The 25104-nt window shown below is 42.5% G+C and overlaps 1 protein-coding gene across 3 annotated transcripts; it reads right to left on the bottom strand.

Moving 5' to 3' along the window:
• Positions 1-848: 848 nt before the first annotated feature.
• kdm6bb (lysine (K)-specific demethylase 6B, b) lies at positions 849-23458 on the bottom strand. Of its 3 annotated transcripts, none has more exons than XM_069669985.1 (22): positions 23303-23458; positions 21001-21137; positions 17896-17952; positions 17317-17440; positions 15636-15692; positions 15255-15474; positions 14917-15162; positions 14665-14820; positions 14291-14575; positions 11467-14081; positions 11225-11351; positions 9963-10068; positions 9118-9323; positions 8644-8774; positions 8491-8559; positions 8257-8405; positions 7982-8096; positions 7708-7895; positions 7438-7579; positions 7185-7311; positions 6923-7093; positions 849-4553 (listed from the first exon to the last, which is right to left on the bottom strand). In XM_069669985.1, exons 4-22 carry the CDS (start codon positions 17433-17435, stop codon positions 4530-4532), a joined length of 5253 nt encoding a protein of 1750 aa, XP_069526086.1. In that variant the 5' UTR covers positions 17436-17440; positions 17896-17952; positions 21001-21137; positions 23303-23458; the 3' UTR covers positions 849-4529. The 3 variants fall into 3 exon arrangements, with proteins under 3 accessions (XP_069526086.1, XP_069526093.1, XP_069526077.1); XM_069669992.1 differs by having other exon boundaries at positions 8491-8556; positions 21001-21141; XM_069669976.1 differs by having other exon boundaries at positions 21001-21141.
• Between the last annotated feature and the right edge of the window lie 1646 nt (positions 23459-25104).

Below are 25104 nucleotides of genomic sequence, written 5' to 3' on the forward strand. Positions count from 1 at the left end.
TGAGCTGCAGAATGCAGGTAAATATGTACGCAGACTCACTGTCACATGCTAATAGACTTCAAGATATGGAAACATAAAACAAGAGTATACAGCTATGCTAATAGCATACATATGAAGGGTATTGGTTTTAGCTAAAAGCTAAAAGGCTGATGCTAAGTAATTACAATGTTTATCATTTAAGTTTAGCTAGCTAGCTAGCACGCTAACACAAAGAAGGAATGTAGTTTACAAGTATTAAATCAAGCTGTTTCATAAACAGTTTTAGCTAGGTGATAGCACCAGGTGAAAGTCAGGGGATGACCATGACTGTTTGTACAAAATGTTTTGCTAAGCTCTAAAAGAGATACTGAGGTATTTCATAATATAAGTGAAACTTTGACTAATGGAGGTGCTAGAGATAAAGTCATCCTCTGGGTACTATGAATGTCTGTACCAAATTTCTTGGCAATGCATCCAATAGTTGCTGAAATGTTTCAGTCTGGAACAATGTGGTGGATTGATCAACATTACCATCTTTTAGGCTATGGCGCTAGCATGGCTGAAAGCCTACAAGGGCCAAACAACAAACCCAGAGGTCTGCATACTTCTGCCTCTCTGCAAGACAGCTCTGCTACTCCAATATTTACATGATTCATCAAAGCAGTATCGAACTCTACATGCACAAGATCTGAAAAGAATCATGGGCTCTGATCAAAGAGAAATCCAGAGAGCATGCCTGGATACCTGCAGACAGGGCCGAATCAATCGACGCTCAGCACTTTAAGGCAACTGGTGAGACGACAGAGAGGAAATCGAATGCAAACACTCGTTGTTGAATAATTTATCAAAACATTTTATTTTATCGAACAACAATACAATATGTCACAGAAAAATCACAGAGGGATTTAAGACAGGTCTGGCTCAGGTTTCTTCTATGTGAGTTCTTTTAGAAACAATAAGTGCAGCATAAATCAAACAAGTCAAGAGGAAAAAAGAGCATCATTACATCCTTCAAATAATACCAATAATGAGGACAAGACACAGAAAAGCAAAACCTCGACGTCATTAAAAGTCACATCCCTAAAAGTCTCTGCAAAAGTGTCAAGAATTACAACTACTGCTAATGCTCATCATAAAACCACTAATGCCTCACAAGATTATGAGTTTCATACAATGGAAAACGTTTGAAAAGATCTTGTTTCATCTGTTCGATACAGTACAAAGACATCATTCCATTTCTGTTACTAGTAACTGTGTTGAAATGGTTCGAAGCACCAACCGGTCGGTTTGAGTTGTCACTGACTTCTGTTCATTCATCATTATATGCTGTTTAATGAGGGGGCATCGAGGCAAGGGGGGGTCTAGCACCATGAAAATTAAACCGCCCCCCTGATTGCACTTCCCCTGTCCACACATTATGACCATACTACATCTTTAAAATACCTTGTAGGCCCTTATCAAGTGAAGTACCCTTTGATATGCAATAAATATATAAGAAAACAACCATGTACAGTATAAATAATGTCACCATTTACAATTTTCCATTTTTCTCTGTAATCCAAAAACAGAAACTGACAACAAAAAGAGGTATAAAAGTGGGAAAAAAAATCTCCCATTGCAGTAATTTAAACTGGTGAAACAGGATATTTAGGGTGTTTTATAATATAGCAACAACAAAAACAAGTGACTGAGGTGGACAAATTTGACCATATACAAATTAGATTTCTGACTGAGAACAAAACTACAGAAGTCGTCTAGTAAACCTGAAACAGGTACATTATGTACAGTAAATGGTGTGCACAGACTGATGATGGGGGTGGGGCTAAGATCCCAAAGATTTTATTATGCTGAACGTCCATTAAAATAAAAAAAATGGGCCTAACACATAGGTACAGCCCAGTAGAGTTATAATCCAATTTTATGCAGAAGTCAAAGAAGAGCTCGACCGATATCAGCCAGGCCAACTTATAGGCCGATATCAGCTTATTGCAGCCATCTGTGTGAACGTCGGCCGATACCTAAGAAGAATTTGCAGCATAGATTTACAAACAAGGATTACCGTAATTTTAGCCTAACATCTCAAATCTGTATCAGTTCATTTTTGATTGCGTCATCAATCGTCGCAGATCAAAATGCCTCGCGATATTCCAATCAATCAAGCAACCAAGCTGCTAGGATGTTAGCTAGTTCCATAATCCAATACATATGGTCTTAAGTTCAAAATAATACAGGGACACTTGGTATATTATAATTTAGTAGCCAACGTTTTACATTTGTTCATAAAGTGAACCACTTTCAACTTTGTTTAATATTGACAGGATAGTGAATCCATAAAGTTCCATTTCAGTGGCGGCCATCTTGGTTGTTTACGAAAATGCCTCAAAGACCATTAAACCCACACAATAGCTGTGTCCCAAACCAGGGGCTGCGGCCTTTGAAGGAGGCGGTCTACGAAGGCACCATCTTACGTAGCCTGTGTAGACGCTAAAGCCGAACTGAAATGAGACGTTCTGGTCTACGGAGGATTTCCTGTTTGTGTCACCAGCTGTTCCCGCCGTACAGTCGCCTAGCAACAGGAAGCTAGCGGATTAATTAGCTAGCATATCTAACGTCACGAGATAATTTGTTTCAAGGGCCCTTTCGTTTTTTTTAACACTCGCTATTCGATTGAGTTGAAACCAAAAACTTTTACATTTTAAAGTTTATTTCTCGGCCGCGCAAGAGTCCGCCTTCTCATTTGAATTGGCACGCAATGAATCGCAGGATATGTGGGGCCACAAAAGATGCCCCCGTTGGACCCTTCATGGCCGCGTCTGAAGGAGCCTTCAAAATGGGACAGCCTTCGACGTGCCGTTGTGACGCAATCGGTCTTTAAATACGGCCTTTGAAGGCTGCAGCCCCTGGATTGGGACCCAGCTAATATAAGATGAACGGTTGTGATTGGCCTGACCTGAATTGTGTCCGATTGTAATCTGTCAGAGCAGGATGGGGCCAGGTCACATATGCTGGAGCAAATAACATGAGCTTGCAGATTTCTATTGTTCCAAGGCTAGAATAATGAAACAGTTACATGGTTCAGCCACCAGAGGGCACTGACAACTATCAAATAACAGTCAGTATCGGCCTCATAAATCTGTTATCTGTCGAGCTCTACTCTGACGCTGTGCACATGTTGTACCTACTGCATTATAACCACATTTACAGCCAAAGGTTTGACTATGTCGTCTTTACAAAATAAGACCAAGGACTGTTTGAAGGGCCATGTATGAGTTCATGAGCTCTTCAACATGTTAAACTAGAAGAACATTGAGTCAAACTTTTTGGCAGTGCACAGAGCTGAGTCTGCTCAGGACGGATGTGTGCTGGTAAATGAGCACAGTGAGGTGCCAGTCAGTCTGTACATCTGTTTGGCCTCGCTGGCTTTTGCATTATAAGATTATGATTGTGTGTCTCTTTGGACATATTACTATTTTTCAGACTAACAGGCACTTCACTGACGCCACCCCACCCACAAGTCTGTGCACACCACTGTGTATATCATAAATTCATTCACAATTTACAGTTATTTATTTTCTCTGTCATCTAGAAACAAGAACAAAGCAACAAAAGAGGTATAAAACTGGGACTGTTTTCCCATTCCAAAAATAAAAACGACACCATGTCTGTTTTCTGGGAGTATCAAAGAAACCACACCAACGACTATTTAGCTGGACTGGTGAGAAACAAACCATCTACAAAGTTGATTTCCAACTAAGAATGAAACCATATTAGTCCTCTAGTAAACCCGTATTTTAGAGAAACTGATTTGTTTTTTAACACGTACATAAAACGTTACTTGTGTGTTTTAATCCTCTAATTACCTCTCCTCTAAATACAGTTTGCAAGGCCAATGTGGTGTACTTCTAGGCTGGTAAAACTTTTTAAGTATCTAACGAGAATAAATAAGATTGGAGTAGCACCTCAAAGAGTATACAGACAAGAATTACAAATGTCAGAGTTTACCTGAATACCAAACAAAAACAGGAACCAATAATATAATGCCAAATGTGACAATCAGCTACTTCTCCTGTGAAGCCATTCCCCTGCTGGTACAACAGAATCACAGCAAATTCATGGACATATAGAATAACTAGATTGGTGTAAAAAAGTTCTACTGAATTTGCATAAAAGTACCTGAATTAATACACAGAACCGGCTACTTGACGCTTTTGAATCACAGCAGTGTCCGTTGAACATAGAACCTGATTTTCAGTGCTAGCAGTGCTCACATTATTTTTTTTATACACGTCTGAAATGCTTTTCATGAGAAAGTACCAGTCTAGTCATTCTATTTCAAAACACACGTCCAATCAGCAGCTGGTATGGGGAAGACAGTGAGCTAGAGTTGGATTGGCTGAGTATCCATACCTTATTGTGTGATGTAAACAATACTGAGTAAACGTGATTGGCTGATTCAGAGAGTGTTTTTCAGGAATAGATTGCCTTGAAGACAACGTTTGTGCTGCCATTAGAGTTTTGGTTTATGGCTGAAAGATGCCAGGGAGGAGTCGTCACTTTGAACAGGGAGCCGGAGCCTGGAGGGGGAGAAAAAAGGGGGAGAGTCAGATGGCTAAAAGCTGAGCGTGTGTGTGTGTGCGTAAGCAGTCATGATTTGGAAAGAATACAAACTTATCAGCAATTACAAACACTGTAAATAAAACACCTACAAAATACATAATAAACACACAAATTTCATGATATAAATTCTCATTATAATTTATCATTTTTGTGTTAAACAGTCCCTACAGGAAGTTGCAAAGATGTGTTTCTGCGAACTCACGCAACCAATTGCTGAACTTTTTCTCAAAGTTGCAATTTTGGCCAATTGCTGCAACTTTGATCTCTCTTCTTTGATCTGATCATCTCATTTGGTCATTCACGTCACCTAACTCACTTCTTTGAAGGTCTGCAATGTCATCTATACATCAGAGGGCATCTTTTACTATTTCTATAATATCTCTGGAGCCCTGCAGGCTGGAGATGTCCTTTTATTTTCTGTGAATCAGACAGCTGATCCGTGCTAACGAGAGTGCCGATGTGATCGTCTCTCTTTCATGAGCTACCTTATCTGGCCTCAAACTACAGTTCTTTAAAGGTATAATAAGTAGGATTTTCCCAGAAAAATAAAATATAGACTTTTACAAATATAATATAAATCTTCACTTGTGGGCCTCTATACGTGTGTGTTGGTGAGTGTGTGTGCAGACCCTTTAGAGACCCTTCCCTCCTCATTTATTCTGTTGTTTTGCTTTGCACGGGACGTTTTCAGGAGGGGCGCTGTTGTGGTTCCCTGAGCCAATCACAGCGCATAGGTGAGTGTGGGAGTGGTTCAAATTAGCAACTGGGCCCCATTCAGACCGGCGAACATGGCGTAAGAGCGATTGAGAGTTGGCTTTCTTTCTGTTGGACAGGTAGGTACCTCAAACCGGGTAAGACAACATAACAGGCGGTTAGCATGCTAGCACAAAGGTAACCGGCGGGTAGCATGCTAGCGCAACGGTAACCGTGGTTAGCATGATAGCACAAAGGTAACGGGCAATTAGCATGGTAGCGCAAAGGTAACCATGATGCTGTCGGTGTTAGCTCGGCGGGGTGGGCGTGTTCTCGTATTAAAGAGTGAGAGTGAGCTTCTGGTGACAAAGAGCCCAGGAGGAGGGGCCCAGTTTGAATGTGTTGTTGACAAAATGCGAGGGAAAACCCTACTTATTATACCTCGAAGGAGACTCTATAGAGTAAATCCATAATGTAAATCCAATGTTTTCTTGAAATTATTTATCAGTGAGACAGTAATTGTTCTCTTATTAATGTTTTAATAATCCGAAATCCTGGAGTGACTGGTTAAACTTATTTAGTGAACGACACTAGTGAACTTTCAGACACCAGTATAAGTTTTAAAAATCAAAGTTTTCTAGATGTTTTCTCTAGAAACTACAACACACAGTTTGAATGGATGATACATTCTGTTGAGATGATGTCTGCATTTAACAGGCTGCTTCCCAGACCCAAGCTGTCACCATTTGTTTTTGTTTTGTTTGTGGTCGTTATATTCTGCCATGTCATTGTTTTGTTGTTGTACTATAAATTTGTGAAACTAAATTAAAAAAAGCAGGTAAGTATTTCAACTACAAATCATCTGAATGGGCAAAGACGCATGAAAATCCCTTGAAACGTGCTCTGGTTTCTGTAGGTATTCCACCACAGCAAGCGTTCACTTTGCATTACTGCTTTATGAAAGTTATGTTTTCATTGTCTGACAGCTGTGAGCAGAGGCTGTTCTGAAAAAAACTCCTTCTGTAGTGCTCTGAAGATTTAAGAGTGTGCTGCCAAAAAGGAAAGCAAACAAAGGAGAACGTGTATATTATCAAAGGATGTCAATTCTTGTTTTTATTGAGCACGCTCTCAAATCTTAGATCCCTTTAAAGGATAGGTTATATTTTCAAGTGTCCTTAAACCGCTCTCATGTGCTCATTAGTGATTGTGTTTGATGCTGTGATCATTTCTTTAATCGCCAAAAAGGATTCAACGTGTTACAAGATGTTAAAAATGTCAACCTTTTCTTTAACATTAAACATTTATTTGTGTTAACTTAAACAACATATTAACCCTTAAGTATTTATGCAAGCAAGATCCACAACTCCTGAAGCCGTGTAAGACGTCTAACATCGTCTGGCTTCCTGTAGACAATAGTTATAAGTAATGAGATCGTGGATAATGGAATGAAACCTGCAAAATCCCTTTAAGATTTCAAGGTTTTGGAGTATCAGATTTATGATTTGTACAACAATCCTGCACATTTTCACTGTAAAAAGAGACAAATATTATATAGATAGCCTAATATGGAGCCCTGTTTGTACCTGACTGAGCCTAAGACCTTTTCTCAAAGAGATCATAAAGTAATACTGACCAGTGTGAAGCTGTCGTAGGTCCTCATCAGCTCCTCTATCCGATACTGTTCCAGCACCACCACTCCTGCCAGCGATGGGCTCTTGGCCCGGGCGCAGTCCTCACAGTGCACCACGTAGCTCTTTTTACTGCTGTTCTCACTGGTCACAAACAGCAGGTCAAACACCTCCACCTGCACACACACACCGTTTGGGTTAGTCCATCATCACATAAACAAATGCACTGTTTCAGTGTACAGACGGACAGGTGTGCGAAGGACTCACATCACACTCGTTGCAGTAGTAGGCCGGCTCGTCCTTCACTCGACTCTGGTAAGAGATCTTCTTCCCCGCAGCAACCAGCTGGTCTCTGAGAATCTGGATGTGCTTGATGGACTGAATCAGGCAGTGTCTGAAAGAGAGAGTGATTTTTACTTCTTTCATTGTTTAATAAGATAAATTGTGTTCATTTCACATGTTTTTGCCCACCCTCACCCACACACACACACACACAGGTCATCACAAGGAGACATCTTACTTGATCATCTTGTAGGTATCCTGGTCGCTAATCTTGATGGTGCGAGCCACATTCCAGGAAACGTGGATCATGGGAACGATTGACTTAACCTTCTTCACCTCGTTCCACTCGAAGCGCTCCAGGGCGAGCTGATACTGGTACGCTGGAAGAGAGAGAAAAAAACACAAACAGACGCGATATTAAATTTGTAATCGGAGACAAAGAACAACACCTGACTGTCAAGTTTAAACTTATCTTCTCTCTTCTTCTCCTGTCCTCGTCGTTACTTACAGTTGAGTGGTCCCACGTTCCAGGCGATGTTGTTGCACCAGCCCACCGCCTGCACCCAGTGCACAGTCCCCGCGTTAATCCACACCAGGTCTCCCGGCCTCTGAATGAAGCGGTACACAGGGATGTTGGAGCTGTAGAGGTCCTCCAGGACTGGCCACCAGGACCCTGTGAGGTAGTCTACTCCATGCCTGAGGGAAACAGTGTGCAACAGTGCAACTCTGCATGCATGTATACTTATCTCTACATCATTAGTTAAAAAAGTCTCTTAACTCACTTCTCACAGAAGTTGTTGATGGCCTCCCAGTAGTGCTCATGCACAGCAAACCACTCACAGTCACCGGGCCCGATGTTGATGTTCACAGAGCAGAAATTGTTGTTCTCCTGATGACCTGATGAGAAATTGAAACATTCAAAAAACGTCCTTTATTTGAATAATTAAAAACAAACTCCCCTTTAAAATCATCGCTGCAATGAAGGGTTTCTGAGGAGTTCTTGTGAGAATACCATAAGGGTTTACTAATGCTTAAATGTGTTGTCAGACACACTGACCTGGCGTGCGGCTGCCTGGCACCTTCATGTACAGCTGGACTGTGTTCATGCCCAGGATGGTGTGGCCGACATGACTCAGCATGTTGTTGCTGGACTCCACACGCATGAAAGCTGGCAGCTTCAGCAGCTCCTGCAGCTGGGGCTTCCACCTTATAAACAAAATATAAGAGGTAATGTAAAATGATACGGGCCCTTCGTGAGCTCAGTTAGTCTGGGAAGAATTTGTCACCTCACCTCTTAGGGTCAGACAGATCAATATTGGTCCCGAATTTAATGATCTTTCCCGCAGTTTTCTCTAAGCTGCTGAGAAGAACAAAGGCTCAGTTGAGTGTTTACATAGTAAAAGTGTGAATTCTTAATACAAACAGACAACAGCTTGGTCCTAACCTGGGGGTGCTGGTGACATGACCAGGACTTCCTTTACTGTTGGCAAAGGTCAAACCAGCTTTGGAGGTGGCGGATGAGTCAGATGGTTCGGCCTGCTCCCCTTCCTCTTCATTCTCACTCTCCTTCTCCTCCTGTAACACATCTACATGAGCTTAGCTGACAGGTTGGCCAACAGCTAAAAATAGATGCATCACAGTTGACTTTGGAGTGGATAAAGATGATGCGAAACAGATTGCAAAATTTGCAAGATTATGGGAGGAACGTTAAATAATGTACCACTGTGGTGCAAGGTTCTTAATTATTATATGTTCTGCTTTTCTATATGGCTGTAAGCACTGGGCAGCCCCAAATCAAATACCCGACAATTCTGAAATACTCCATAAATATTATGTTTATCTTTCCATTTAATTCCAGGTGGTGTAGGTATATTAAACCATTTGCATATATTTGTTTGCAATGAGGGAAAATGTCTACCTGCAGGCTCTCCTGGAAGCTGGAGGCCTGGTACTGGGCGTATTTGGCAATGGTGGTGTGTGAGCGGCTGCTTTCGCACGGCCACGTCTGCAATGAACCACTGGAATCCCAATTCTCATCAGCAGGCTGCTGAACCTGAGTCCTCACTTCCACTGCGTGCTCCGCGTTGGCCTCCACGAGGGATTTGGTGGAGAAAAGACCAAGGTCTCAAATTGGAAAAAAGAGATAATTCTTCATTACAAAAAATACTAAAACACTCATCAATAGTTTTTTTATTACTCAGCTTAAAAATATTAAATACAAATAAGTAGAAAATAGAGAATAAAAGGTGTAGAAATAGACGTTAGTTCAGTTGATCTATACTGAGTGATGTAAAATACACACAGTCAAGCATGCAAACACATTCAAAGTAACTATCCTTGCCCATTACCCAGGCATCACGTCATGGTTAAACATACATGGGCAGCATTCAAATATGGATCATAAAGATACGAGTGTGATTTGACTGTGAAAATATGAGTCCAAAGTTGGCCATCACACTTTATTTTTATAGATTAAAAAAACAAAAATCAAATGTCTTAAACATCCTGTGAAAAATGTCCCACTATATCTAAAAGTTTAATGCAATTCCATATATATCTGAATGATAAATGCCTCCTCCTTTCTCTGTCTCTGCTCCCTGCATGACAATTTTCACAAAACAAAAAGGCCCTAATTAATGGCAATGTGTTACTAATCACCTAAAACTCATTTAGGGTGAAAGTGATTTCATAAATTCTGTTGGGCTTAATAGAGTAAATGGAGTGAGGCAAATTAGCTGAGATGAGTGTGGTGTATAAACTCACTAAGGCGGAGGGAGCCAGCAAGGCCTCTGATGACAGTCACAGCATTTTTGGGATCAGTGCAGAACTGAAGCAGAACTGGAGAGAAGGCGTCCCTCTTACTCTCCAGCTGAGGAAGAACACAGGGTAATAATGAACATCTGACTGCTGCAAATAAAAGTAAAAAATCTTGAAAACAAATAAAAAATAGTGACAGTAGGTAAGAAACCTGTAAATATATCAAAACAAGGTATGATTCACAGTTTTTTAATTCTATGACAAAGGGGCATCAGCTATGCTAGCAGCTTTGTGAGGCTGTACTTGAGCACAGCGGTGCTTTAAGCTAAATGCTAACATTAGTATGTTAACATGGTCACAATGACAATGCTGAGGTTATATACACAGTATGTTTGTTTAACATCTTATATTAGTGTGTTATGAATGCTAACATTTTCTAATTAGCACTAAACACACTTTGCAACTGTACTTAAGCATAAAGAAGCTTTGACCGAATGCTAACATCAGTATGCTAACATGGTTACAATAACAATGCTTTATACAGCAATTTGTTCAACATAGTGCTATGAATGCAGACAGGTTTTTTATTACCACTTAACACGCAGTGAATCTTTACTTTGACAAAGCAGTGCTTTGAGCTAAATGCTAACAACAGCATGCAAACGTGGTGACAATGACACTGCTAATGTTATGTAGACCGTTCAACATCTTAGTTAGCAGGCTATGTTATGCTGCTAACATTGTCTAATTAGCACTAAACAGTGAAGCTGTTCGTAGGTACAGTGGTGCTTTGAGCTAAATGCTAAAACCTGCATGTTAACATGATATAACTGACAATGGTGATGTTATATATTAATTAAATGATGACAATATTTTTTTTTTTTTTAGAAAATGTTAGCATGCCAATGTTTTCTTATCAGCATTTAACATAGTAAAGATAATATTTTTTATTATTGTTGTACTATATGGGTTTAGTCGTATACCAAAGTATCAGATTAAATAACATTTTTGCAGAGGACGAAAAGTTAAGGTATCACCAAAGATGTGAGGTATAAATTAATGTCTGTACCAAATTCTGTGCGACTATTTAACATAGTTATGGAGATATTTCATATTCAACTTGTGGACAGACTGCGGGATCATCAAATAGCTTGACTTTGACATCCTTATAAGTATGCGAACGAATATAGTTAAAACCAGATTTGGTACTTGAGGATATTACATGTTGGGCTAGATCATTTGTATAATGCCAACCCATGTGGACTTACGTAGATGCTTGGTGTTGGAGGGTTTAGCTTCTCTCTAGGAATCGGGGTTGTAATGGCGATGTTAGGTTTGACAGAGAAGGCGGGAAGCAGGTACGACTCCTTGTACTTCCCCTTTACACTTGTCCCTCTAGAAAAAGATGATAAAAGTAATCAAAGGATTAGTTAAGGTATTTAGAACAGACTTTGAAATGTCCTTCTAAATGAATGGTACCCCGCCACTACAAGTACATTTGCGTACTTACTTGCAAGCTCTGATCACTTCAGCTGCTGTGTTTTCAATGCTGATCTTGGACAGTGGGATTCTTTTCTCCTCCAGCTCTGATATGTTGAATGTTTGTCTTCCAGCACTCTCAACTTTAATTAGAAGGATCTTCAACTCCTTACACAAGCCCATGGACAATGCTTTCAGTTTTAGTGGGTCAACTGGCGCTAAGGAGCAGGGAGGTTTACTTGCTGGTGTGGACACACATAACTTGGATGTGTTGATTTTTACGGTTGACGCTGAGCTTGTGATCTTATTATTTGTGTTTCCAGCTGCTGATGATGTCTCATTTTGTAACCCATCAAATTCTTCCTTCTTCTCTGTTATCACCTTCCCCTCCGCATTCCCATTGTCCACTTTTTTGTCCTTGCCATGCTTGGTTTGATTTTCCTGAGGAGTACGGCCCTTGGTACTCTCTTTGAGAGTTCTGGATGAGTTTCTGGAGATGACAAGAACTGAGGATGAGACCTCCCTTTCTTGAACTCTCCTTTTTTCATTTGCTTTGTTTTTAGGACAGATGACACTGCTTTCTTCTGTCTTGATCTTTATCTTTATCTCTCCTTCTCTTCCTCCATCCTTGCCCTTTCGTTTTCTTTTTCTGTTTGTACCTATGTGACTTGTCTCTTCGCGGTTTCCTCTGTCTTCCTTGGTGGTGACGGTGATGAGGCTGGTGAAGGAGGCTGAATGTGTTGTGGTCAGTCTCAGCTTTGCACTCAGTGACCCGTCCAAAAGAGATGACTCTGTTCTCTCAGTGACAATCTCCGCCTTTTTATCCTCTTGTTTCTCTTTTATATTGTTCTCAGTGTGTTCCTGCGTTTTCTGAAGCTGGGCCTCCTTGACAGGCTCCCTTGGATCTGTCGAACAGTTGGATTTCAAAAGAGTTTCTGAGGTAGAGTGAGTTGCTGATTGATTACCGGGTTCCGAGGATGCTGAGGGATCTGGTTTGGGGAAGAAATCATGGTGTTCATGAATCTCTGGTCCCAATGCAAGAGAAGAAGAGTACTTCACTCCTTTAGAGTTGCTAGCAGGAGAGCCCCCAAATGGGCCGCCTCGACATGCGACCCTCTGGCCTCCGAGAAAAGTGGCAAGGCTCTTGAAGACGTCATCCAAGCCCGTTTTATGGTGGCGAAGCTCACGAAGAAGCGATACCGAGGTTTCCCCGCTGCCATCCACCTCTTCTTCCTTTTCTTTCTTGGCAGCTTGTTCAGTTGCACAAGGTTGATCACAGAGTTCTGGCATGCCATCGTGGGAATTATCAACCAGTGGACCTTCACAAGACTCCTTGTTCACATCATCAGTGCTTTCGCTGTCAACAGGAGGAGGAGGAGAGAAGCACTGGGTTGGACTTGGCTGGAGGACAGGTCTACTTATCACTCCCTTCTCCAGCTCCTCCTCATCCTCTCCCAGATCTGATACTGGAGAACCCTGCCAGCTGAGGACAGGAGGAGTATTTGCAAGGTTGTCTCCCAATTCCTGCAAGTTTCCCATCACAGCTACAGGCTGTAGGTCTGGGGCGTTGAGAACTCCCTTTCCACTGTCTTTGCCATGGATGGGCTGCTCTAAGCTAATAGAACAAGCTGTAGTCAAAGGTTCTAAGGCTTTAAATAAAAGGGAGGGGAGAGTATCATCTGATTTTGCTTTTGGTCCAACTTTTGTTTGGGATGAAAGGATGGTGGGTCTCTTGCTGGTCTTGCTGGTCTTGCTGGCGCTGTTGTTCCTGGGAGACTGTGTTAGTTGTTCCTTGGCAGGGAGTTTTAGGGGACTGCTGTTCTTCTTGGACATTTTGTGATTTTCAGATTTTGTAGATGGCTGTGAAGAAGTTTTTGTGGACGGCCTGTGTGTCCTCTCCGGTCGTTCATTCCTCTCCCTGTGCTTGTGTTTGGGCGGTGACTGGCCTTCTGGCTTCTCTGCTGACAGAGTTGTAGTCTCCGTTTTACTAACTTTGGCCTCTCCTGAAGAGTTGGAAGTAGAACTGGAAGTAAACATTTCCTTTTCTGTCACTTTAGTTTTCAAGCCTAACTTTCTCTCCTTCTTTGCTGCCTTGTCCCTTTTCTTCTTTCTCTCGGTCAACCTCTTTTCCTCTTTTTTCTTCCGCCTTTTTGTTTCTTCACTCTTTCTGTTTGTCTTTTGAACTTCACCCTTTCTGTCCTTTTTTACCGGCTTATCATTATTTGTATGTTCTTCAAACTCCTTCCCAGGCTTGTATGCTCTTGATCTACTGTGGGGGGACGGTCGTGAGCAAAGGGGGTGTGAGGTTTTTCTGTACTTGACATCTGAGAACCTGGATTTCAGACCAGTGTGAGATGTAGGAGACGTGGAAGATTTCAGGCTAGGTCTTGGGGTGTGATTGGGGCTTCCCTTGAGTTTCTGCTGTCCACTGAGGCTGGGACTACGCTGTTGAATGTTTGATAGATCTTTTCTGCCACTAGCAACTGTGTAGGAAGAAGGACTGGAAGGAGCATGTGGACTGCTGGCAGTAGAACCTCCATTTTTAGGACTGCAGTGGAGGGATGAGTAGGGAGGAGAGTCTGAACCAGAGGACTTGGAGCGGGCCCGATCCCTTGAACTGCCCCTTTGATGAATGCGCTGAAGTTCCTGCAGAGTCAGCATTATATTTGTTTAGACCTTTGTTCAGGAATCAGACACTCAATCACTTATGAGTATAAATGGAAATGTGCTGTTATGTTTATATTACTGACAGCAACTTAGGCCTAATTGATTCATCAACAAATATTGATTTGGAAGAATTCTAAAAATGCAGAGAAGAGTTCTGTGTTCATGCAATTTAATAGTGAAATACTAACTGTGCTTTGCTTGTAATGATGGTTCCGTGAGTCCTTTTCCTCAAGCGTGCGTAGCGGTGGGTTGTGCTGTGGGGCTCTGGGGTGGCCTGTGTGCCGTTGATAGTGGTAATGATGGTTTTGGTGGCTGTAAGGCACACGGGTGTGGTCTGCTGGTGAAGACAGAATTTTCCGGTCATCCTTCCCTCTGCTTCCGTGATGTGGTGGTCTGCCTCCACAACTCTGGTTCAGAGCTGCTGGGTTGGTGTTACTGAATCCATGTCCTCCAGCGCGCAGTTTAGAGGTTTCCTGCAAGTTTTAATACCAGTAGTAGAAGACAATAATTATCAACATGTCTGCTCTGTTTTAGTCATCACTTAGTGATTCTTCTAGCTTACCTGTTGCTGTGTGGTTGAGGTCCTGTGGTCAGAGTGGTGAAGAGGACCGGCACGGTCATGAAGAGGCTTCCAGTCATCTTGATTGCAGCGGTGGTGGCGAGGTGGTGATGGGGGATGGGCAAGTAAAGGTAAATGTCTGGATCCTGGATGAGATGACTAAACAGAGAAGCATATATTATCCTGTCATATGAGAATTTTACCAATTGGTGAAACGTGTAATGATGTGCAATGTGCTAAGCCAACAAACTTTACCTGTTCAGGGCCAGAGTCCCTTCTTCTCTTGGCTGGACACTCTTCCCTCTGGGATAAAGGGTGCTGTGGAGGAGGACTGTGCTGGTGGAGTTGGTCTCGCCGCTGGTGGAGGACTGGCCGTTTCCAGGGTCCTGGTCTGTTGTTTACCATTCTGTCTGGAAAGCTCCTGCGGCAGTCTGAGGGGGCCCATCTCTCTGGCGGGGACTGGATTTCCCTGTTGTTGCGATGTAGGCGAGGACCCCCATGCTAACAGTCAAGAAAGAGAAGAAAGATGTCAAATGATGGCACATTTTAATAACAATCCTGAAAGATAGATGTTCCAGATCTGCAGCACTCACCACAGAGATGCTGGCGTTGTTGTCCCAGTTTGTGTAGCGCTCTCCGGGTCCTGTTAGATAACCATTGTTGGTGCCAGGTCGATTGTGGAATGAGCGTGCAGAGTTGTGATGCCAGTTCTGGGCCTCAAACGGCCGGTCTTTATCATCCCAAAGACGTAGGGGCTGTCTGTGCCCCTTAGATATTCCCTTGTCCTGGACATGGTTGACTGCTCTCTCCCCCCTAAGAAAGATCTCCAACTATTAAAAGCCATACTTAATTCATGCAAGTGGTTGCAGTAACAGATGCATTAAAATTATTTGAGAAGATTACCTGTGTTGTAAACAGCCAAACTTAAAATGCACAATAAAGTGTATAAACGAAATTTATACTGTTTTACTCACCTGTTATAAAGACGACTTGATTGTGGATGATGTGATTGATTGCGCCCTTCTTGGCATCTGCAGTGACACCAAAACAAAAAGATCTGTTGTTTGCCAAAGTAAGTGACTGGAAGTTGGGTTAAAGCCAAACCTGATTGTTTTTACTGACAGTTGACTTCAGCAGCCATCAATTTCCCTTTCTAAGTACCTGTGTCCACTAACGGTGTTCGTTGTGCTGGCAGTGCCTATGTTGTGTACAAAACCAATGCAGTTCAGCGCTCAGCGTCCTAAGAGGAAAAACACCCTTGTCATTGGCTGTTTTTTGTCAATGTGCTCACAGCGCTCTCAGTTGAAAATAGTTCAACTTTTGGGACACGGCTGTGCTCGTCAATGTCACTTCTCCCTCACCGACCAATCAAAATCAAGAAGGGGCGGGACTTCAGATATCAACTTTGTCAACAACAATGGCAGAGATAAAGCTAATCCTCTCAGGGTCTAGTGCCGCTGATAATGCAGGACACGATTCCTTTCCATCGTTTTTACGTTTTCCTTGTAAACTTTCCTTGAATAAAAGCAAATATGAAGCATACAGAGCAATTTAAAACAGACTTAACAGTCACTGCCAAGGAAAGTGAAAGTGCCAACAGACAACATTCGTAACATGCAACAGTTCTGAAATTGAGGTTGTGGGCGCTACCAGCGCAAAAACCACTGTTAGTGGACACAAGTGTTTGACTTGTGACTTTGAATGTCTTAACGAACAGTTCCCTGTTGATGATGCCTAATGTGGCAATTATACATAGTTATTTTTAGCAACTCTTCATGACTTATAACAATAAAACATTCACTTTGGTAGCAATGAACTTCTTTGACCTCACTGAATATGAGTTCATGTGCACACCTCTTTAATAAACCGCCTCTAGTAAAAGGGTCACCACAGTAAATACAGAGGCCTATACGTCATTGTGATCTAACTTTTTACACTCAGCTGGAAGCTCCAGTAACAATGTTTGTTATTTTTATTCCTACTTAAAAAACCCATTGTGGTGCTTATTTCTCAGCTGGAATCAGTTGAATTTTTAAATGTTTATGTCTCTTTGAAATACAAACCTCTTTATCAGACTCACAATTGTTACTATTGTCAAAAGTACAACCAGTTATCTACAGAAACAATAACATTCATTACAGCCAACCACAACTGTTGCAGCTGTATAGTTAGACTGAGGCTTCTTTCAGCTGCAGCTGAAGAAGTTAGAGTTTCATTCAGCAGAGTTCTGCTTGTTTAAACTGCAGATGGGCTCCTGCTCACAGCTGCAGCTGCAGAAAGAGCTTTTTCATGAATATGCTCATCACAGTCTCAGTTAATCAGTCAGTCCCTTCAAGTGGTGCTTATCTTGGATCAACCCAGACAACAAAGGCTGGTCTCCCACCTGCTGGAATGACCCTAGTTTGGAAAGTCCTAGGCCCAAGTTGTTCCACTGTCCACTCCCACAAACTTTAAATTCTTTTCAGGGTTGTGTTGATGTTTTTTTTTGTATCTGCTTTCTGCCAGCAGCCAACAATGTCCCCTTTGACTGCAATCAAAGTTTCTGTGGTCGTATTGAAAGTCTAGGTGTCAAATTATGTGTGAGCCCACTTTCAAAATAAGAGGTAACAGTGTAGAAGAACAAAGCGTAAGAGTGTGAATGCGGGTGCTGCTGACCTTTGTGTGTGGCTCCAGGGGCGACTGTTTACAGGAGCCCATTGACCTCTGTTAGGTCCTCCAGCTGGGTAGGAGTCCCATGTGTTACGGCCAGAGTACAGCTCTGCTGGGTGATACATGCAGCCTGAAACACAGAAGATGTGTATGCTGTTCAGATTTTGAATAAATAGTCTCACTATATAAACGTTACCATTGAGGCGCTATGTTTTTTTATGCACAACAGACTTATTGGATTTTCTTGTTTCTTGATGCTTAATCGGAAAGCTCACTAATTCATTATCTGAAAAGGCCTACAGGAAAGGCCCTTAATCAAGTAAAGAAAAATCTAATTACAGCAGCCGGTACTAAAGAACACTTTGTGCAGCAACTTAAATCGGAATATATTCACAGTTTGATGTTATTTTGTCAGTGCAGAACAATATTCCTGAGCGTTTCTTCATCTTTGTCCCTCTTCTATCTATACTTATATAGCAGTTACAACTGTGATACTCTTAAGTACTAAAGTGAGAAACTATACATTTGCATATTAACAGCCATGCAAATAAAGAACAGAAAGAGAAACAAATATTTTGTGGTTACCAGTCTTGGTCTGTGTTTGGGAGGCCCTCCACTTCACACCTGAGAGCAGAAAACAACCTGTGGATGACACACATCGATATGAAACACAATCAGTATAACTAGAGAGAGAAGCATGCTTTTTTATGCAAAGTCTATCCCAAGCTCTTTATCCTCCAGGGTCTGGGGTCTATTTACACCCAGACCAAAGTGACACACTGTGCATGCATGTTGAAGATTTTATTCCCTCATGCTGTATTTCCTGCTGCACTGTATCTGTTCAGCCTTTATATCATCAGTCAGCCAGAGCTGCATTGTGCATTCAGCCTCTCTCTAATCACTGCTCCCCAGCAGACACCACAGCCAGTGGCCATCCAGTGATTGAAGAAAAAAAAGACACACATGGCACCAAGATGAAGGACCACGGTAACCTCTCTTTAACAACAAATAAAAGCAGAGAAAAAAAGATGGGTGGGCTGCTGTATGTTTTGTCACCTTACAGTATGAGACCTGATTGTTTCATTCCTCTGACAGTTGAGGTGGTGAATGTGTCGTAACTAGCACCTATCTTCCGTTGAGCTTCACCGCTCATTATCAGCTGCTAGTTCAGCAGATTTACAGTATGGTGCAGGCACAATGAGCTATTTAGCTGCTTACTGTGTGTCTGCAGAATTTCAAGTTGTTCACTTATTCTCGGGCTTTATAACCTTTAGCTTCCACTGCATGGTTCAATTTTAGTGTTATATTTTCCTTTGCAATAAAATGGTTGCATACATTTTTCTTCTTCATTTAAGATTGCTCTCTTTTGTCTCTTGCTGCTGGCAGACAGCCAGAACACTGTGTTTCCACCATGTTAAATCAACTTTGCATGCTGAGGAGGCATTGACAGGTCACAGCTCTATATGCCCTCATTTCCCCCGCTATTTTTAAACAGTATGAGGAGCTGCTGTGCAACATTTAACCACTTCCCTTGCGGTGCAAGTTTTATTTCATGCACGTTTGTTTGTGTGGCAAGTCTGTTGCAGCTGTGCCATAGTAACCTTTCTGTGAGGGCTGAATGAGCCAAGTGAGCCACCCCTTCAAGAGTCCATTTTACTACCAGTTGCTAGAGCAACTGAAGCCAGACGCTTCATACTGCTGTGGCTTCAGGCTTTTTGGAGTCAACTGCATTCAGATTTATTTATAGAGCAGAGAGAGGACACAAAAGGCCTTCGTGAAGATACAGTGTTACACTGATAACACGCTGCATGTCTTTTTCTGAACATACAGCACTGCATGTCATCAGTTAAAGCTGTCAAACGTGTCTGCTTATATCCACTCTAATCCTCATTTAACCTCCTGTCTGCTCCAATCTGCTTTTTGAGAGACCAGCTTTGTTAGCATCTATGATTCTCCGCTAATGCTGAGATTTATTTAAAATTATTTAAACTGCCTGTTCGAGTTGAGTCCCAGAATGGCATCCTATGTTAATGTTACACCCGTGTCAACCCTGAGTTGAGATCGAGAGTTTCACAGTTGTTAATTTATGCAAACAACTTTCAAACTGTGTTTCACTGTTTGTTTGGTGTTGCAACAGTTTTTATACAAAGTGTTGCAGCTTTCCTGATTCTTTGATAAGAACAAGACGCCTTCTTGTGCTTTAAAACCCTGAGATTGCCAGTGTTTGAGCAACATTACTCAGATACGGACCATCTGCTGCAGACCCCTCCCTGTTGCACACTGGAGCACTCTGTTGTTACAGTGTTGTAGGGGGAGCTGTCAGTCAGCAGCAGCTTTAAATTTGACTCCACAACAATGGCTCTGTGCCTGCAATATTAAACCCATGTGTGCCGGGTTAATTCCACACATCTGGAATTTCGCTCCAAGGCTAAATGATGTCATGTGCAAAAGGGGTTAAGAGGGTGTCTGGGTACACTCTGCTTCACAGCGGGATGACTTTAACAAAATATTAAACAATAGAGAATGAGAGTGCATTGTGTTGAATGCCAGCTGTGTAAAATAGAGGCAGAACTTCTCAGACTTCCTGCTCGTGACTTGTCTGGTGAAATAAAATGCTTTATATGTTATGCTGCTGGTCGTGTTGTTCCAATACTGATACCATTATCAGGAATGCCTCCATTAAAGCCTAAGTCGGGAATTAGCTAGTATGCCAGTCTATGCATTGATCTGGTATCATCATTTATTAGCATGAATAAAAAACAACTTGTGTCACTGGAGAAGGTTCAGCTCTTTGCTGCCACCATGAATGAATTACAGCTACCACTGTGACTACTGTATCAGACCAGTGAAGAACTGATTTTAGGGGATTCATCATGTGACTTTAGCAAACAACAACTGTTCAGTTCTGGTGGATAATGTCATGTTAGTCTGAGCGACACTGAAGAGAGCAGTTTTGTCTTAAAAGGAATCAGTGTTTCTCCAACGCCGCGGCTTACAAAGCAAATGTGGAGGCACTGAGAGCTGAGCTGCTAGCGCTAATGCTAATGCTAGCTTGTTTTTCGGTTGGGATTTCTTCAGTTTTTTTCTACTCCCTTCGAGAGGGATGTTTAACATAATCTTCCACACATGTGATTGTTATCTATGTCTAGATTTATTAAATGTTTTTTCAGTTATCGCTGTCAAACTGGATTAAAACAGTTCCATGGTGTTCCTTCCCTGTACCTGGGCCAGGCCAGACAACAACAACATCAATCATACCACAATGATACAGGGTGAGCAGGACACATATAATAATAATTAACATTTTAGACTTTCAAACTGGTATAAGAGTGGTATTCAGGATCGGACGATTCAGGAAAATTCAGGTATTGAAATCAGTTTTGAGAAGAAAAAAAGGGAGTTAGAACATCTGTAGCTGTTGGGTGTTAGTTGACACCTACTGCGAGGTTAAATCTGCTGTCTGCACCCTCAGTCTGCCTTCTCCATCCCTCTTGTCACCAAGAAGCCCTGGTCATGAGGGACAGCCCTGCATCCATTAATTTCTCTGCTCAAACCCCCATTTGGCCTGCTAACCTTTTTACAATTTCATCACACTAATCCAGTTTGCAAAGTGCAAATTAGCAACATTTATCTGAAACCTAATAGTCAGTGTGTGTGTGTGTGTGTGTGCACCCCTGTAGCCAATCTTACCTTGCAATGAGCACTGAGTGAAAAAGGAGGGGGGGACTCTCTGGTCTAAATACGATGATGCTGTCAGTCAGGAATAGCAAGCCAGCAGACCCGTGCAGCCTCAGATCCCTTTAAATAGACACGCTCATCCTCCGCTACTAGCTGGCAAACACACACAGACACACATAGTGGAGTGAGTGAGGAAATACCAGAGTCAGTCGGTGCACAGATGTACAAGACAGGAAGCTTTTATTATTTCAAATCAAGGGCAGGATCTCTCCTCCATCCCTCAGGTATTTCTGCCATTCTCTTCCTTTCTATTCTCGTCTCTCGTTTCCTCCAACACATGCTTTCACACACAGTTGCACTGTTGCAAAACCTGACCCCCTCCAGACAAAGGAAGGGAATGAAATGAGATGGAAGAAAGAAAGAAAGGAAAGGAAGGACGGGCCAGTAACCTTTGACAGGCTAGTAGGCTTTTCTTTCTGCCATGTTTCCTCCTCATGGCCCTTCCCTGTCGCCTTTGCTACCTTCACTACTTGTCTCAACAAGGCTCCTTTTTATTTCTTGATACCCAATATCCCAGCCTCTTCCTTTCTCTTTCAGGCTATGTGTGCGGCTGTGCCTATCCCTCGCCCTCCCTTTTCTCAGCATGCTGTGTCCCTGTATCCCTGGCAACCGATGATATCATTTAGTCCGGAGCTGGGAGCAAGGCCTCAAGCAAGGAGGGGAGTGTTTCGAGGGTATGTGTGAGATTTTGACATGGAGACGGGGAGGGGGTTTAATGTATACTTCCACATTTCAGTTTCTCTGTTCTTTCTCCTAAAAGCCCTGCAGCTGAATTAAAAACATTTACTGAGTGTCAAGAGCATCCCTGCTCGGCAAACATGCTCCAATTTGTGTCCTCATTTTGTCAAATCAACAGCCTGTCACATCCCTGCATCTGTCACACTATCTGGAGCTGCTCTCTTGCTGCAATGGACCCCTGCAGACGTGCATCTCTTGCTTAGACTTTACGTGTGAGTGCATGTGTGTGCAAGTGGTAAGTATCCTATACTATAAAAGGAAGGATGGGCTGCACCAGACCAGGCCTGTCTCTGGTGGCTCCTTGGCTAGCTAACACAAGGGAAGGAGGAGAACAGATGGAGAGGGGAAGTGAGAAGCGACAATGTACAGACCCACCCTGAACGCATGCACATGTGTGATTTTATTGGATTCAGGCCTGAAATAGCGTCACGGTCCCAGAGAAAGAGCTTACAGTACGAGCCGAATATCAATCACATTTCTAAAAATAACATCCCCGCAGCCCCGCGTCCCTCTCTGCTCTATCCCCCCTTCTCCCTCTCTGTAACAGCAGCTTCTCCCGGTGTATGCTCCATAAAGCACAGCTCTCTCTGAGGGGTGCTGGAATGTACCAAGGCAAGGTCAAGAGCAAGAAAAGAGGGGTGTCGTCTGCAAACAATGCAACAAAATGTGCAGCTTTTGAAGACAATGAAGCAGGTTAACATGCTTGGAAAGAGATATTGGAAGCACGTGTTTGTGTATGCGTGCGTGCAAGACAGCTGGGATTTTGAGGGGAATGGTTACCTGGGATTGCAAATCCAGGTGGTTACCTAAGCTGGCAATCATATCAACTGAGAACATAGACTGGGTGCATGCTGTGCTGTAAGTTGGCGACAGTTACCAAAGATATCTTTTGTTTATTATATTTTAAACAATGAGCGTCTGAGTCAAATATTTGAGACACTCTTTTCCTTTAAACACAATAAAGCCACAAGGTGTGTGTGTGTGTGTGTGTGTGTGTGTGTGTGTGTGTGTGTGAGCTCAACTTTCAGTGGAGCAAAGAACAGCATGTCTCACAGTTTGGTCATTACTCTAAATGAAGATAGGCATCACTACTTAGCTTCTTAGTACTGTACACCTCCCACAAACACACACACACACACAGTATATATTCAACAGTTAAACGTTCCTCCGAGCTCAAATGTAACCACAGCACAAGTGTAACCGCAGCAGCCTCTCTTCACTACATCCATCATTCCACATTTCTGCTCGTGCACTACATGTCTGCAATGCATGTGTGCATGTTTGCGTGCGTGCGTGTGGGCTTCATGCATGAATGTGCCGCACACAGTCTGCAGACACACACTGCAGTATGCTCAAACACATCGTTCAGAACAATGACACACAAAAAAATACATTAAAAATAAGATATATAGACAGAGGAGCACAAACTCACACTTCCTTCAAGCTGCACAATGCATGCAGTACATTTCCATTCCACGGAAAGCAAATAAGACATGAAATTGCTTCTCTAGTTTACCTCTTTTTGTGTCTTTGTTCCCTTTTAGTCCACACACCCCCTCTCTTGCTCCCCTTTTCCTCTCTTTCACTCCTCGCCACCTTGTCTCACCCGTTCCTCTCTCCTCTGTCTCCTTTCTTCCCCTCTCCCCCTTCTTCCTGTTTCCACTCCACTCTCTGATGCTCGGGCTCTCACAGCAGACCGCTCCATGCACGGAGACCGGCAGGGCGGGATGAACGAGCTGCCAATCACGACATTTCAGCCAATGAGAGGCGAGAAAGTCTTATCTATCACATTTCGCAGCCAACAAGAGGAGGCAGGAGGAGGGGAGAAACAGCAGACAGAGGCATGGAGGGGCTCTTTATTTCCCTCTCCCTCTGTGTGTGTGTGTGCGTGCGTGTGTGTATACATAAAATGTGTGTGTGAGAGAGTAATTGAGAGTTGGAACATGGCCAGTACAGTAGAGGAGATATTTTAAATCCTCCCACAGCTGTAACTGACACATTTCCTCCTAAAAAAACATCTCATTCTTTGGTTTTTATATTTATCTTTGTTTAAACCTGCAGATTTCCTGCACATTCCTTTCCAAAATAAAATATTTAATGGCATAAATAACGAGTAAATATAAAAACATCAAATGTTCTCTAATTTTCGTGGTGAAGCTGCAGGTATCTGGAGGCTGAACTTGGAGGTGACAGAAGGTCTGCTTGTGTTGGCTGAGCTCAGATGTCAAGTGACAGGCGAACCACGGGAGGAGGGGCTACAACTTTGGGTTCATGAGGGAGGGTCTACAAGGCTTTGTGGCTCACAATGCTAAAACCTCGACTCACTCCTCCGCACATTTCAGCCGTCGGCGACCAATAATATCCGGAAGAGCAGCTGAGCGCACAGTGAGAGGCAGAGACGGAGGAAGAGCTGACGAGGAGGTAGACGAGTGTGAGTGAAATGGTGGAAGCAGACAGCTGACAGATTTTTTTTTCTACCTCTGAAGTGCCTTAGCAACAGGCCCTGATCAGCCCAAACTCTATTGGTCAATGCGCAGCCCCATGTGGGTATTTGGACCAATCAGCGGGCTTTGGTGCAGAACTTAGTGTGGAGAGCTTCACAGGCCGGAATATGTGCTAAATTGAGCCCTCTGGTGGCTCCGAGGAGGTCTGGAGACTGTCTCCTGTAGTGAATAAGTGAAGGAAGCATCTGTTCTGTCTGGAAAGTTACTATCAGAAAACAAAAGGCTGATGTAACAATATAGTAATGATAGAGCAAATGTTTAACAATGATGGCCATGAGTCTGACGTAATCACAAATAGCTTTATTGGCCAAGAATGTGGAGGCATACACGAGCATATTGGCACTAGTTTTAAGGTATTGTCAGTAAGCTTTAATTGCAGTTTAACAGAAGCTTGATAGAGAAAGATGTATAGCTAAAAACAAGGCAACAAAGCTGAGTAAAGATGGGTGAGGATAAACAAAAAAGTGATTCCTACATACAAGTAGACTAGATGAAGAAATATTCGTACATCAATGAAACCAATAGCCAACAACATAGGCTACATTTCCCTATATGTTTCTGTAATAATAAATTAGAACATAAAGACAATATGGATTTAAACAACTTGTGTTATTACACACAGTTTAATGTCACAGGAAAGTAATAATTCATGACAGACATGGCAAGATTGTTTACCTTTAGAACATAATACTGCGTAATGCTGGACCTAGAGCCAAAGAACTGTCTTGAACTGAATCGGATCACCACTTGAGTTTGTCTTGAAAAACAACGATAAAACAGTTTGTTGCCTTTTTTCATTCCTAATTGTATTTTT

The sequence above is a fragment of the Semicossyphus pulcher genome, unplaced genomic scaffold (genome assembly GCF_022749685.1).
Source record: "Semicossyphus pulcher isolate SPU_LCO1_2020_fin unplaced genomic scaffold, fSemPul1.0.p SCAF_10, whole genome shotgun sequence".
Classification (NCBI taxonomy): Eukaryota; Metazoa; Chordata; class Actinopteri; order Labriformes; family Labridae; genus Semicossyphus; species Semicossyphus pulcher.

Bases quoted from the DNA above. Each gene is read 5' to 3' on its own strand.
- kdm6bb (XM_069669985.1), bottom strand. From the start codon at position 17,435: ATGTATCACCCAGCAGAGCTGTACTCTGGCCGTAACACATGGGACTCC. The intron at 14,082-14,290 runs GTTAGTATTTCA...CTGACTCTGCAG, and splicing joins ATCATTACAAGCAAAGCACA to GAACTTCAGCGCATTCATCA. The intron at 8,775-9,117 runs GTAGACATTTTC...GATGTGTTACAG, and splicing joins GCTTCCAGGAGAGCCTGCAG to GAGGAGAAGGAGAGTGAGAA.